Raw genomic sequence first — 12,702 nt, 5'->3', positions numbered from 1 at the left:
GAATTGTATGGCGATATATGGTCTAGGCCTGGCACTGATGATGCCATCAGGGTGGAACGTTTGGCAGTAAATTTAATCCGTTGACACTGGGGATCAATGGATTCAACCGTTCGCGAAATCCTACGAGTGAAAACTAAAAATAACTGTTTCTAAATACATGTGATATAACAGGTATAATTTAAAAATTGAGTCCCAATATAAAAATTGATTAAATTATAAAGGTGTAAGAATAAGACTAAATTATTAGGCGAGTCCGATAATCTATATATTAATTTGAAACTGTTTTTCTTTGTCATAGCTATTTTGAGAGAACGGCTGGGCGTAGAAACTCGGTAGAGGTGTCTAAAGAAAGGTCTTGGTCTGTAGATGAGCCATCAAAAGAGAAACATGGTGAATTCCCTTGGGGCTCTGCCCCAGTGGCCTTTGAATTCCCATCCCATGTTATTCTTATGGAGGAAAACGGGGTTTTTGTCACAGCTAATTTGAGAGAACGGCTGGGCGTAGAAACTTGGTAGGGGTCTCTAAAGAAAGGTCTTGGTCTGTAGATGAGCCATCAAAAGAGGAACGAGGTCAATTCCCTTGGGGCTCTGCCCCAGAAGCCTTTAAAGTTGCCTCCAGATTTGTTTACATTACGACCATATGCATAATAATTCTACACTACTTTTTAATGAAACAGCTGTTAATATTTAAATTGTGATTTATTGAATTTTTCAAGATGAAGTACAGTATTTGCAATGGGTTTTTCTTATTTTAAAATGGATTTTCTTCTGCATCGTGTCATGTTTTGCAATATAATGTTCTATTACCAAATCAGTGGAAAATCCTATTATCACAGTAACTCTTTTCTTTTGGAGTTAACTTATATCTATTGTATGGGTTGGTTTCTGCCTTTTTACCATTTCTTGGAGATAGTACGTAGGTGATATTCGTTGGCATATTGCATCTGTAGACAAAACTTGGGTTGGTGTATAGAATGGAAAAGATTAGTGAGAAATCCTGGACAATTTGATATAGGCTAAAAATAAAACTGAATTAACACTGTTCTACATTTCTTGAGCAATCACTGAAATAACCGATTTGCAAACAATGGAAACATAGAACAAGTCATAGAACACAACCAAGTTGAAGAAATAGAAATAATGTTTTTTTTTCCATTTATAATCGTTATCATAGACAACCTAATGCGACTATGAGAGGGGAAAATTTGTAGAAAACACTAAAAAAACAGGATCAGCTTTTTGAAAAAAGATAAGATATTTACAAAATATTTTGATTATATCTAACTGTTGTGTAGATTGTGAGTATTTCCATAATCTTTGATTCGCCTGTAATGCAATTGCTCGAATTCGAGCAACAGGTACACGAGTCCCTTATTAAATTAAGAATTGGTCTCTGAATATCTAAAAGTGTAATTAGGTTAATGAGTTAACCGGCGCTATCTCTTATCTAAATTTACTTTGGATCGGTTAATGCTAAATGTAAACGATTGTGAACTTATGACAACTCAATTATAAAACAGCGTGTAGTCTGTCGTCCTAACCTGACTATCAATTTAGGAAGGACGAAACAGCGTTGGCCCTAGGTAACTTACCCATATCTTTTAAATGACAATGTAGTTACTGTACAATTAAACTAGTCTAAACAATTCTACCTTCTGTACCACGTGAGTCGAGTTCTTTTCAAGGAATGAAAATATCTTATGAAATATCCACTTTAACCAAAATTTATTAGAAAAGAGCATTCTTTAATTGAATACTAAGTTACTTATTTCTAAATTTATGTCAACTCTACTAACACTTCCAAAATATTTCAAACCTCTTCCAAACATGCCATTTTTATTCCACGTCTAGCTGTAATAGCTCATTCATGAGATACGAATCCCACTATTGGCAAGGTGGGAACACTTAGCCGCGGTGGTGTGGTCTATGTCGGTCCGCGGTTGAATGAGTCACAGGAATGTTTTACAACCGGTCACAAGTCACAGGATCCGCATGCGACTGCGACTCAGTCAACAAGCCTCTACATCCCACACGCCGCAACGGCAAAATACAACACTTCATCCCAACAATATCCCACACCGGGTGTATTCCACACCATCCTAATTGTCAATAGGGGTACGTTAGCTGTTTAGCTGTAGCTACAGTAATAGTAATTGATTTCGGAGACTTTAAAGTGAGTGGAATAGGTATGTTTGAATTTATTAAGTTCTGTATCTTAAACAACAAATATCTAAAAAAAAAAACAGAGGTAACTCGAGTAGGTAACAGAGGTAGGATGATTCGAAAGGTGTTTTGGGCGAGTCTGTGACTCAGTCGAAACAGCTACATAAAACGCAAAATCGTTACTTGAATATAAAACAATGTGCAGTAAAATTCACAGGGAATAACGGGGCCAAAATGCTGTAAAAATAAGAACCTTCACGAAACTTGTAGTTTCATTTTATTGAATAAATCCATCTACTTTAGATACTGCAGAAGCGAAAGTGTATGTGGAAGAGAGGACAGTTTAGCAACTATGGCTTTCTTTGCAAAGCTATTTTAAAAATTCTTCACGAGTTTCTCGAATCATCGTGTACATATCAAGGAGTAAAATTCCTCTCCGATAGTTATGGTTGACAACACTAAAACCCTGAATAAATTCGTATACTATCTGTTTAGCTTACTTCATTCCGGAAAAAGTTCCTACTTAAAATAAAATACCCTTTATTTTATCCAAGGATAAGCTTTGTTGAAGTTCTGGTCGTCGATTGAGTTATTATGCATACCGCATACCTATCATGTAGCCATGTATCATGTAGGATGTTTGGTCCGTGATGTACAAACGTCGGTTCAAGCATTGAATGTGAATTACATATGCCGCTGATGTAGACTACATTATTATATCCCAAAAGAGTATATTTTACAACGCTCTTTGCTCTTGCATATAACACCGTAAAATGAGTTAGAAAATTAAAAATTTATAGTGACTTAAGTTTATTCATAACGACGATAGCTTTATGAATGAGTGTGTCTAATCAGTTTTCTGTGATAAAACTCACACAACTTCCCCTCGGATTGGAATTAAATAACAATTAACACCGCCGCAAACTGAGTGTTGAAACAAAACACGGTTTTGCCGCATCAATCCGACTGTCAACAAGTGATTGGAAAGGTCAAACAATCCAACACGTTAGCGGCTGCAGATACAACAGATACGTGACCGTTGAGTTGATATTTACCCTGCACACTATTAACAATAACTATTTCTCAATCAGAATTCTAATCTATTTGCTTCTTAACATACACTACTATGGTAAAAATTACCATCTACTGTTGTAATATAATTGTTAAGTTTGTTTATGTGCTATGGAATAATGACTAATAAAGACTATGGAATAATGGGCTTAAACATTTTTTATGGGGGTGTTAATGACTGATTTCATATATCTATGTAATGTTCATTGATTAATCTTTTTTACTATAACTTATTTGTGAAGATTAAATATAACATGTTTTAAAATTGATAGACGATGAGTAAATAAACAATGATTGAAATGTTGTACTGAATAAAAGGTTAAATTACCTGTGTCCGCCGGTCGATCCTGTAGAATCTTATTGCAGGATATGCATTTCGGCGACGTTAAATCGGCCTCATCAGTCCTTAATATACACAGGTAATTTAACCTTTTATTGATTGTCAACCGATCCGGAACAACAACAAACAACATGAAATGAAGTTGTACTGAAATTGACTATTTTTTTTGTTTAACTTTAATAATTGACAATTTAATAGGGGGGATTCCGGTATAGTTTTCTAAAGAGTTATTGAAGTAACAAACCTACAGAGATCACGTAACTCCTCGGCATTCTGAATTCATATTATGCTCAAAATACGCATTTAGTGTACCTATTTTATCAGAATCACTGATTTAACTAAGCAGATTAAACTTATGGTCGAGAAATTGTCTTAACTAGAGCATGAAATTGGAATCAGCAAGGACTATGCAACCAGTTCTTCGAATCAATTTGCGAGTAAGATACAATCGATTAATTCCATTAGCAATTCACGTGAACAGGAAATCTTTCATGCGAATATCGCAAACATAAATCAACGTCTTGTTTTGTATTAAGCCTAACCCTCAAGCTAAAAAGTATGTAGGCCTAATAACTACTCTTAAGAGAAATTCTAAATTATAATCAGGACAATTATCGACATATGCATATTGATTATCAGGAAGAGTTTAGCGAAACCCACCGATTAATATACCTACCCCTAGCATTTGAAAAATATAAAAATTAATCAAGAAGGAACTTTTAATTTTCCACTGTTCTGATCATTGCTCTCTCAGTAATAACGACTTCTTCTTAAATTTAATTACCAATAAAACACCAAAGATTAGTGAATATTAAGTACTGAATACGAAGGCCCATAATCACTGGAATTAGCTGAAAACTCTTACTTCAGTCTTCGGCAAACTGGAAATATAGCATTAGAACGAAGAATGTCAATTTTTGTCAATGCCAGAGGTTTTAGCAGCTACAAAATAATTCAAGGGCAATCCCTCATACCGAAAACAGTTTTAACCTGACGACGAATTTCCAACTTTGGACTATAAACAGGGCAGTTACAGTGGGTGACGTCATCGATCGATGGCCTACTGCCGCCCACCCTTTACCACCGCTCTAGCTCTGTAGCCAACCCTCCATCCCTACGTAGGCGTCATCAAACCACTAAATACACAACCCAGGACGGCCAGACGGGGTTATTACGTTTAATCGCTTCCTACATACCCATCATAAGTTCTGGCTTACATGTTAGTCTTTATAAAATAAAAATTCGACTAAAACTCCTAGAATGCATTATACCATTACGTGTTATTTTGTTTAAGGAGGCTTATGATGAGGAATGACAGTTTATTTAAACCACTAGGCTTTCTTTAACCTAGGTAAATTAGCTATTTAGGCGACAACAATTGGGCATTCTATCATGTTAATTCAGTGTATATTTTTATTCCCAGCATAGAAATGCAGACAACAAAGTGCATCACAACCTCTCTTCAGATCCACGACTATATCAGTTGCACTGGTATTTTCGTGCTAATCATCAGAAAACACCCACGCAATTGTCTATATCTAATACACTATTAAATTTATGGTGACGAGCGTGCACCGTGCACCACATTGAACACAACGACCTTGACTGTGTCAAAGTAACAGAGCACCTGGTGACTGGGGGACCGGCCAATCACGGTCCGATAGATTGGGCTTGATTAAAGGCCGCCAGCACGCCACCGTCGCCGCCGGGGATCGGATTTCAGCGCCCCCAGGACACATAACACACACGTCGTAGCGTCGACACTACTCTTAACAACATTACAGCTACGACAGTACAGCCATTACAACACACCACCAACGGTCAAACTCTGTGCAACAACCACAAGTAAGAAACAACTCGTACAGTATAACAAGTAAAATAATGCTACGATCAACTCAGACAATACCTCCGATTTCCCACAGGCAGGACATCGGGGATAACTTTGGCAGAACGACAACCACAAGTAGTAACAACGCATTGGTGACAACTCCGAAAGTACAAAGTACGTTCGACAGTCACACGTCAATACGATACAAACGCAACTCTGTGGAGGCATAACTTAGTCCTATTTCTGAGTAGCCTACCTACCCGGTACATCACAAGTCTCATAATAAAAAAATCTCATAATATATACATAATATATATATATATAATATATAATACATAGCGCAAACCCACGTAATTTGGCTGGGCTGAGATTCAATGTACAGTACAGTAAATTCAATGTACAGTACAGTAAATCCAGCATTGCAAGTGCCACAGTCCACTAAATTCGAACTGCATTCTGCAGAGGCATGCGTATCCAAACTCAAACAAATAATGTGGTCAAATAATTTAATTTGTACCAGATCAGGGAATAATTAACTGGTAAATCAATTAATTCACTTAAATCTCTGATGACCCTGATCCATAGGTCTACTCATCAGCTCACGATACATTTGGTATCTAGCACACAAAGGATCGAACTACTACATTTACTCGCAAATAAGACAGTAAACACTACTAAGATACAGGCCTTGAGATACAGTAGCCTACTTTTCAATGACAAAAGCTCTTTAATAGGTTTTTTGTCCATAGGGAAAACACACTATGTGAAGTGTCAATCCATTTTCCAAAAACTAAAGATCGTGTGGAAGAGCTTTCAATGTCTCGGGGGCTTGTAGAAGAGCCAATCGAACCCGACAACAGACTCAGATGATAATTCTGACACAGCTGATATCTTATGCCGTGAACTAACTAACCGTGTAGCGTTACGTAGCGCAATACCGGCTTCGCGCCTGTAATACCGTTACTCTCACTATTGTTCTCTCCTTCTACAGTCTACGCAAACGACTACTTATAGATAACTTATGTTGTTGGGTAGACCCAAAGTTCAATATTTGTTCAATCCAAAACTTCACAAATATTAGAACAAAAACTGTATGGATCATAAACATAAACAAATTTCGTCACTGGCCCAATCTTATTCTATACTAGCTGTGTACCCGTTCTACGCACGGGGATCTTATAGTATCAGTTTAAACCTTCTTATATAAAGAACAGTAGTTGGTTTGCATATTTTCAGATATGCTGGCCAAACTATTTATTATACATTTTAAGTTTTAACTTCATTTTATGTTGTTTGTTGTTGTTCCGGATCAGTATGACAATCAATAAAAGGATAAATTACCTGTGTCCGCCGGTCGATCCTAATGTATCCTATTACAGGAGATGCATTTCGGCGAAATTAAATCGCCATCATCAGTCCTAATATAAGGTCTTGAGCTTCCCCATTAGGTGCATCTTGGAGTTTTTGAAACACATACACGAACTGTACACTTATACACATAACGAATAAAACATAAATACACGGTAGGCCTACTTTTATTTTTACTATGGACAAGTAGACGCGCGTCGGTCGTGTGCCGAGTCTTGACTGAAAACGCTCATTTAAAAAATGTAAGTTTCCCAGCAATATACAACACTGATTCAAGGTCCATTTCCCGGTTATCAAAACTCAAGAACAATTTTATGCACAAAGAATCTCTATTTTCATTTACTGTTACCCTACAAATTATTGCACTTGCGATTAATTAAATCCGTTATGTAAGGAAAAACGTTTTTAATCTTAATTGGTTTGGATTTGCTTTCAAAACGTGATCGGAAATGGTTGCGATATTTGTAAACAACATTCAATGTAAACATATCAGTGACAACTAGAAGAAATAATCTTGATTTGAACAGCTGTTCGTTATTTCATAGAAGAATATGTGCTAAACATTGGGAGAAAACTTTACAAAAATCGCACAAAATTGGGTTTTTAAACGTCCGTTATTTTATTTACAAAGTGGTGAAGCCATATTTTAATGGCTAAAGACAATCTCGCCAATCCAGTGAATGCATTAAAATGATTTGGAACTTGATAGGTACTCTCGTTTTTCAGGAGTAGGCCGCGTAAAATGGCTCTTGGGTCGTAACTCGTAACAGACTGGAAGACAGACAGAAATTTAGATGAGACTTGTTTCGGTTTCTCTAATGTATAACACGTAAAAATAACCTAAAAGTTTATGATTCTGAGCAATGTACAGACAAAACTCTAATTTTATTTATATATAGATATTAATTTGAAACTGTTTTTCTTTGTGACAGCTAATTTGAGAGAACGGCTGGGCGTAGAAACTCGGCAGGGGTGTCTAAAGAAAGGTCTTGGTCTGTAGATGAGCCATCAAAAGAGAAACGGGGTAAATTCCCTTGGGGCTCTGCCCCAGTGGCCTTTAAATTCCCATCCCATGTTATTCTTATGGAAGAAAAAAAGGGTTTTTGTCACAGCTAATTTCAGAGAACGGCTGGGCGTAGAAACTCGGTAGGGGTGTCCAAAGAAAGGTCAATTCCCTTGAGGCTCTGCCCCAGAGGCCTTTAAAGTCCCCTCAGCAGATTTGTTTACATTATGACCATATGTATAATTTTACACTACTTTTTAATGAAACAACTGTTAATATTTAAATTGTGATTTACTGAATTTGTCAAAATGAAGTATTTGCAATGGTTTTTTCTGATTTTAAAATCGATTTTCTTCTGTATCGTGTCATGTTTTGCAATATAATGTTCTATTGCCAAATCAGTAGAAGGTCCTAATATCACAGTAACTCTTAAAATTATTTCTTATGGAGTCAACTTATGTCTATTGTCAGGGTTAGTTTCTGCCTTTTTTACCACTGAGATTGTACGATAGGCGTGTTGCACGTAGATGATATTCTTTGGCGTATTGCACCTGTAGACGATACTTGGGTTGGTGTAGTTATTACAATGGAAAAAAGAGAAATCCTGGACAATTTAAAATAGGCCTACTAAAACTGAATTAACACTGTGCATTTCTTGAGCAATCATTGAAAGAGCCGATTTGCAAACAATGGAAACATAAGAAAGTCATAGAACACAACAAAGTAGAAGAAATAGAAATAATGTTTTTTTCTCTTCATTTATAATTGTTATTAGCCTATAGCAGTGTTTCTCAACCGGTGTGCCGGTAGGCTCCTGTAGGTGTGCCGCGAAATTTGAAGTAGTTAAAAAATTTTTGATGTCGTAATAGACGTGCTTTAAGTGCGGTTGCGCGTTCATGAGAACACATTCTTTTGTGTAGAATTACTTGTCAGAGTTGAATCCATGTTTCCAATTTTGAAAAGTCTGCGTCTGTTTGAAGGAAATATAAAAAAGTACTTCTCATCCCTTGATATTTCGAACATTACTGCCACCAGGACTGATGTACAAATGATATGATAGGTTCCATACCTTTTTATTCCGTGTCCAGTCCTTAAAATAGTCAAGGGTGACTAGTTTCAGGTCATAAATGACCCATTTTCAAACCCATGTCATCAAATTGATTGGTCCATAAATCTGACAGAAGTCTTCAAATAGATACAAATACACGTCGACACATAAAGTTCACACATTTTTAACACAAAATACATTTAATGAAGGTAGCCGGCCACATTTATAAGGGACACACTGACGCAGGTAGCACGGCGGACACGACTGTGGTCATGATATTTTTGTAGAAAAGTGTGCCGTGACTACAAATGTGTTCTAGTTAGTGTGCCCTGAACGGAAAAAGGTTGGGAAACACTGGCCTATAGAGAACCTAATGTGGCTATGAGTGGGAAACATTTGTAGAAAACTCTAAAAAACAAGATCAGCTTTTGAAAAAAGATAAGATATTTACAAACAATTTTGATTACCGTTATATCTAACTGTTGTGTACATCGTGATTATTTCCATAATCTTTGAGTCGACTTTTATAAAGTCATGGGAAATTATGACCATTATTCGTTTTAAAATAACGCCTGTAATGCTGCGAAATTGCTCGAATTTGAGCAACAGGTACACTAGTCTTAATTTAACTTACTTCTTAGAATGTGAAAGTTTGTGTGATTGTTTGTTTGAAGTTTAATCACGCATTAACTACTGGACGGATTAGGCTGAAATTTTGCATGATGCTAGCTTACATTCCCGATTAACATATAGCCATATTATTATCTCAATTAATCCTTTAGTCCTCCAGTGGCTCTGTAATTCCGCATGTTAACCTTCTGAGTACTGTATTCATATATGAATATAATTTTTAAAAGAATTTATAGCCAACAGTTTCAACTAAAAAAAAAATGGTTCTATGATATGCAAAAACATTAAAAAGTTACCGGTATAAGATTTACAAACAGGGTGCAGCACTATTTTTTTAATTTATGAAAACAGCTCATTTGAACTAAGAAGCAACGAAAAACTGAGATACGCAATGAGAGTTGTCAAAGTATGATTGTTTACAGTTATGTTTATGTTTGTAATTTCATGAATAACTTGTGATATTTTGTGAATTTTTATCAATCATTTATTTTTCTCTATTTTTTAGGTGAAGTGCTAGATAACTATAATACCTGTGGTTGATGTGTAATAGTATACCGTAAATTTAAAAAAGCAAATTTTATCAAACTGTGTCCTCCCCCATTACACTCGCGATGTCCACTACCACGCTACACGTGGCTCTACCAAGTTAGATATACCGAGAACACACCTAACAAGCACACAACGCCGTTTCCCTGCCATGGCATTGAAGCTGTTTAACAAGCTGCCGGAGAACTTGAGAAACCTTGAGACCAAGAAGTTTGAGAGAAAAATGAAAGACCAACTTACTCAGTCGGCCTATTTCTCCAGCAAGGATTTCCTTGAGGATAATCTAGCGAGTAACTGACCCAAAACCCTACTTTAGGTACCCGCCAAGTTTGTAAGTTGACATATTTGTATCCCTAGCCTAATATTATTTTTTAGAAATATGACAAGAACATTTGATTTTGCTATTTGATCTAAAATTAAGAAAACTGACGCAGTTAATCCAGTAAACCTGGTCAAAAACGAAGAGAGTATTAAGGTATTAAGGTATCCGTGGCTGTGGTTGGTGTAGAAACAATAACTGTGAAAACAGCTGATTTAGCGAGCGGGGATGAGCTGTTTTATGTTATGTTTACAGGTTGCAAGGATGTAAGTTAAGGATGTTATGTACACTCTGCATGGCAACGTGATTACTTCCATGCAGTGGTAGGAAAAATATATAACTTACCAGTAACTAACCTTATTTCAAAAAACCCTGATAGTATTTAGAAGTAGCCTAATTCATTGTTCTGGTACAACTTAAACTTTATTTACCACTTCAAAGAAGCGCAAGTTCATGATGAACTTAGGAAACCAGTTTGGAATTTAAATCATAGCCTAGAAAATTAACTTAATTTTAACTTACCGATAAGTTAGTATTACCGATTATTACCGAGTTAGTATTACCGATAAACTTAGTAATTATTAAGTTAACTTAGCCTAACTTTTTCTAGACTTTTAGGCTACAAACATTCAATAGTGCAAGCATAACTTACAGGTAGCCTAGGTAAGTTTAAATTACACAGTTAATCTTACCAAAAAAAACTTTTCAAACGAAACCTAACCTAACATCAATCATAAGTTACCTAAGTAGTGCTCTGTGCCTAAGTCTTTTAAGTTTTACCTATCAATTTAATTCAACCTAGAGATTTTTTTTAAGGAACTAATCAATCTACCCATTACGCCTAATAAGTTATGTTAGGCAATAGATTGTTTTAAAATGTTACAGCCAATTTTCATTTTATTTAAGTTAGGCCTACTTATTCAACTCAGGCCTAGGCCTAAAGTTATGTGTTTTAAAGATTTGACCTAAACATTTCTTTAGCCTATTTCATTTTAGCATAGGCCTATGCTTATCTTAGACTTGTAGGTCTATTTATTGGGGAAGATCAGTCATCTTTGCCTTGCCAAATTTCTTAACAGTGATTAAGCATTTAAGTAAGTTATGATTAATGAACACGAACTAACAGGATTGACCTGTTTCACGATCTGTGCTGGAACTGATTGAAGGTATCAATAGGACACCTACAGACGTAGGCTAGGCCCATTTTAACATTGTAAAGAAATTAGTCGGTTAGTTTAAGCCTATTAATAAGTTAAGGATTACTCACAGTCTAAATGTTTCTTTTTAGGTCCTATAAGTTCTTCAGTTGTTGCTTTGCATACAGATTTGGCTAATCCTTGGCCGGCTAAACTGTGCCTAGCAGCCAGTAACCTGTCCGTCATAGTTTGCCCCGCCATTGTTTGTATTTTAGTTTCTTTTTATTATAGGGCATACACACTAAAATCACCACTGTGTTAAAACAATTTTATCACTGAACCGAGACATAAAACACTAACGAAACTACGGACGCACAGCATAAGATGGCGACCACGAACGAACTGAACTAAGACTAAGTCTCTTTCTTTTCTTTGCTGACGACGAAAGGTTTTCAAATGGTCTGTGAATTTTGACAGGTCAAATACTGCGGTTAACAAACTGGACTTTAAAATTTCTAAATAGCACTCTCTAAAAATCAATTATTGTAAATTTCTCGTAGCTCGTCCATCTCCTCATGAAACAAAACATAAAAAGATAACTATTTTCAATGAAATAATTTTATAACACAAAATCAACGAAATAAAGACATAATAACTCTCACTTGACTTTAGAAACAGCTGAGGCGAGTCCTGTTGTTCTGCCCAGATGACCAACCTGGAAGATATAAAGTCCTTTTAAAACTACTGGAGGCTCTATACAATACGAAGTGAAATTATTTGCTGAGTACAAGCGTTTATCATTTAAACGTTTGTTTTGAATACTGTTAAAATAATGGTTTATTAATCAAACTTCTAAGATGACTTTTACTTTACCAATTCTTAGGATCACATTTTATGACAAAAACTGACACCAAGGTATGCAAAAGCCATAGATATTTTTTCACAACACCCTACTTGTTTGCAGAGTTCATTGGTCCTGAAGATGCTCTATTACACGATTACACACTCTTTGACTCCTCTCCATCCTTCTCATGAATATTCAATGTTCCTTGGTGCTGGATAAATTCTGAAGCCATACATAATTTATTTATCATTTATTTATTTATTAATGGTGCTATCCAACAAAATGTGTACTTAGGTAGTAACATAACCAGAATTTGGACCGCCGCGCTTTTACCCTTTCAATAACATCTTTAAAAAATTCTAATCAGATTAAAATACACAAAATAAAATAACCCCTCATCGCTATAT

At 35.8% G+C, this 12,702-nt stretch overlaps 1 protein-coding gene across 10 annotated transcripts in view; it reads right to left on the bottom strand.

Moving 5' to 3' along the window:
• Positions 1 to 12,039, bottom strand: part of LOC128991446 (phosphatidylinositol-binding clathrin assembly protein LAP) — an 89,867-nt gene extending 77,828 nt beyond the window's left edge. For 3 of the 10 annotated variants that reach the window (XM_054414330.1, XM_054414334.1, XM_054414331.1), the window contains exon 1: positions 11,583 to 12,036. In XM_054414330.1, coding sequence (XP_054270305.1) covers positions 11,583 to 11,712 — 130 coding nt within the window. In that variant the 5' untranslated portion in view covers positions 11,713 to 12,036. Of the gene's footprint in view, positions 1 to 11,582 lie in introns of all 10 variants that reach the window. The other 7 variants (XM_054414332.1, XM_054414333.1, XM_054414329.1 and 4 more) reach the window with 6 other exon arrangements.
• Positions 12,040 to 12,702: the final 663 nt, after the last annotated feature.

Source organism: Macrosteles quadrilineatus, unplaced genomic scaffold (genome assembly GCF_028750875.1).
Source record: "Macrosteles quadrilineatus isolate MER2022 unplaced genomic scaffold, UCM_ALF_1.0 Scaffold_4__1_contigs__length_99947679, whole genome shotgun sequence".
Classification (NCBI taxonomy): domain Eukaryota; kingdom Metazoa; phylum Arthropoda; class Insecta; order Hemiptera; family Cicadellidae; genus Macrosteles; species Macrosteles quadrilineatus.
Note: the sequence above shows the minus strand (reverse complement) of the source record. Positions and strands in the feature narration are given on the sequence as shown.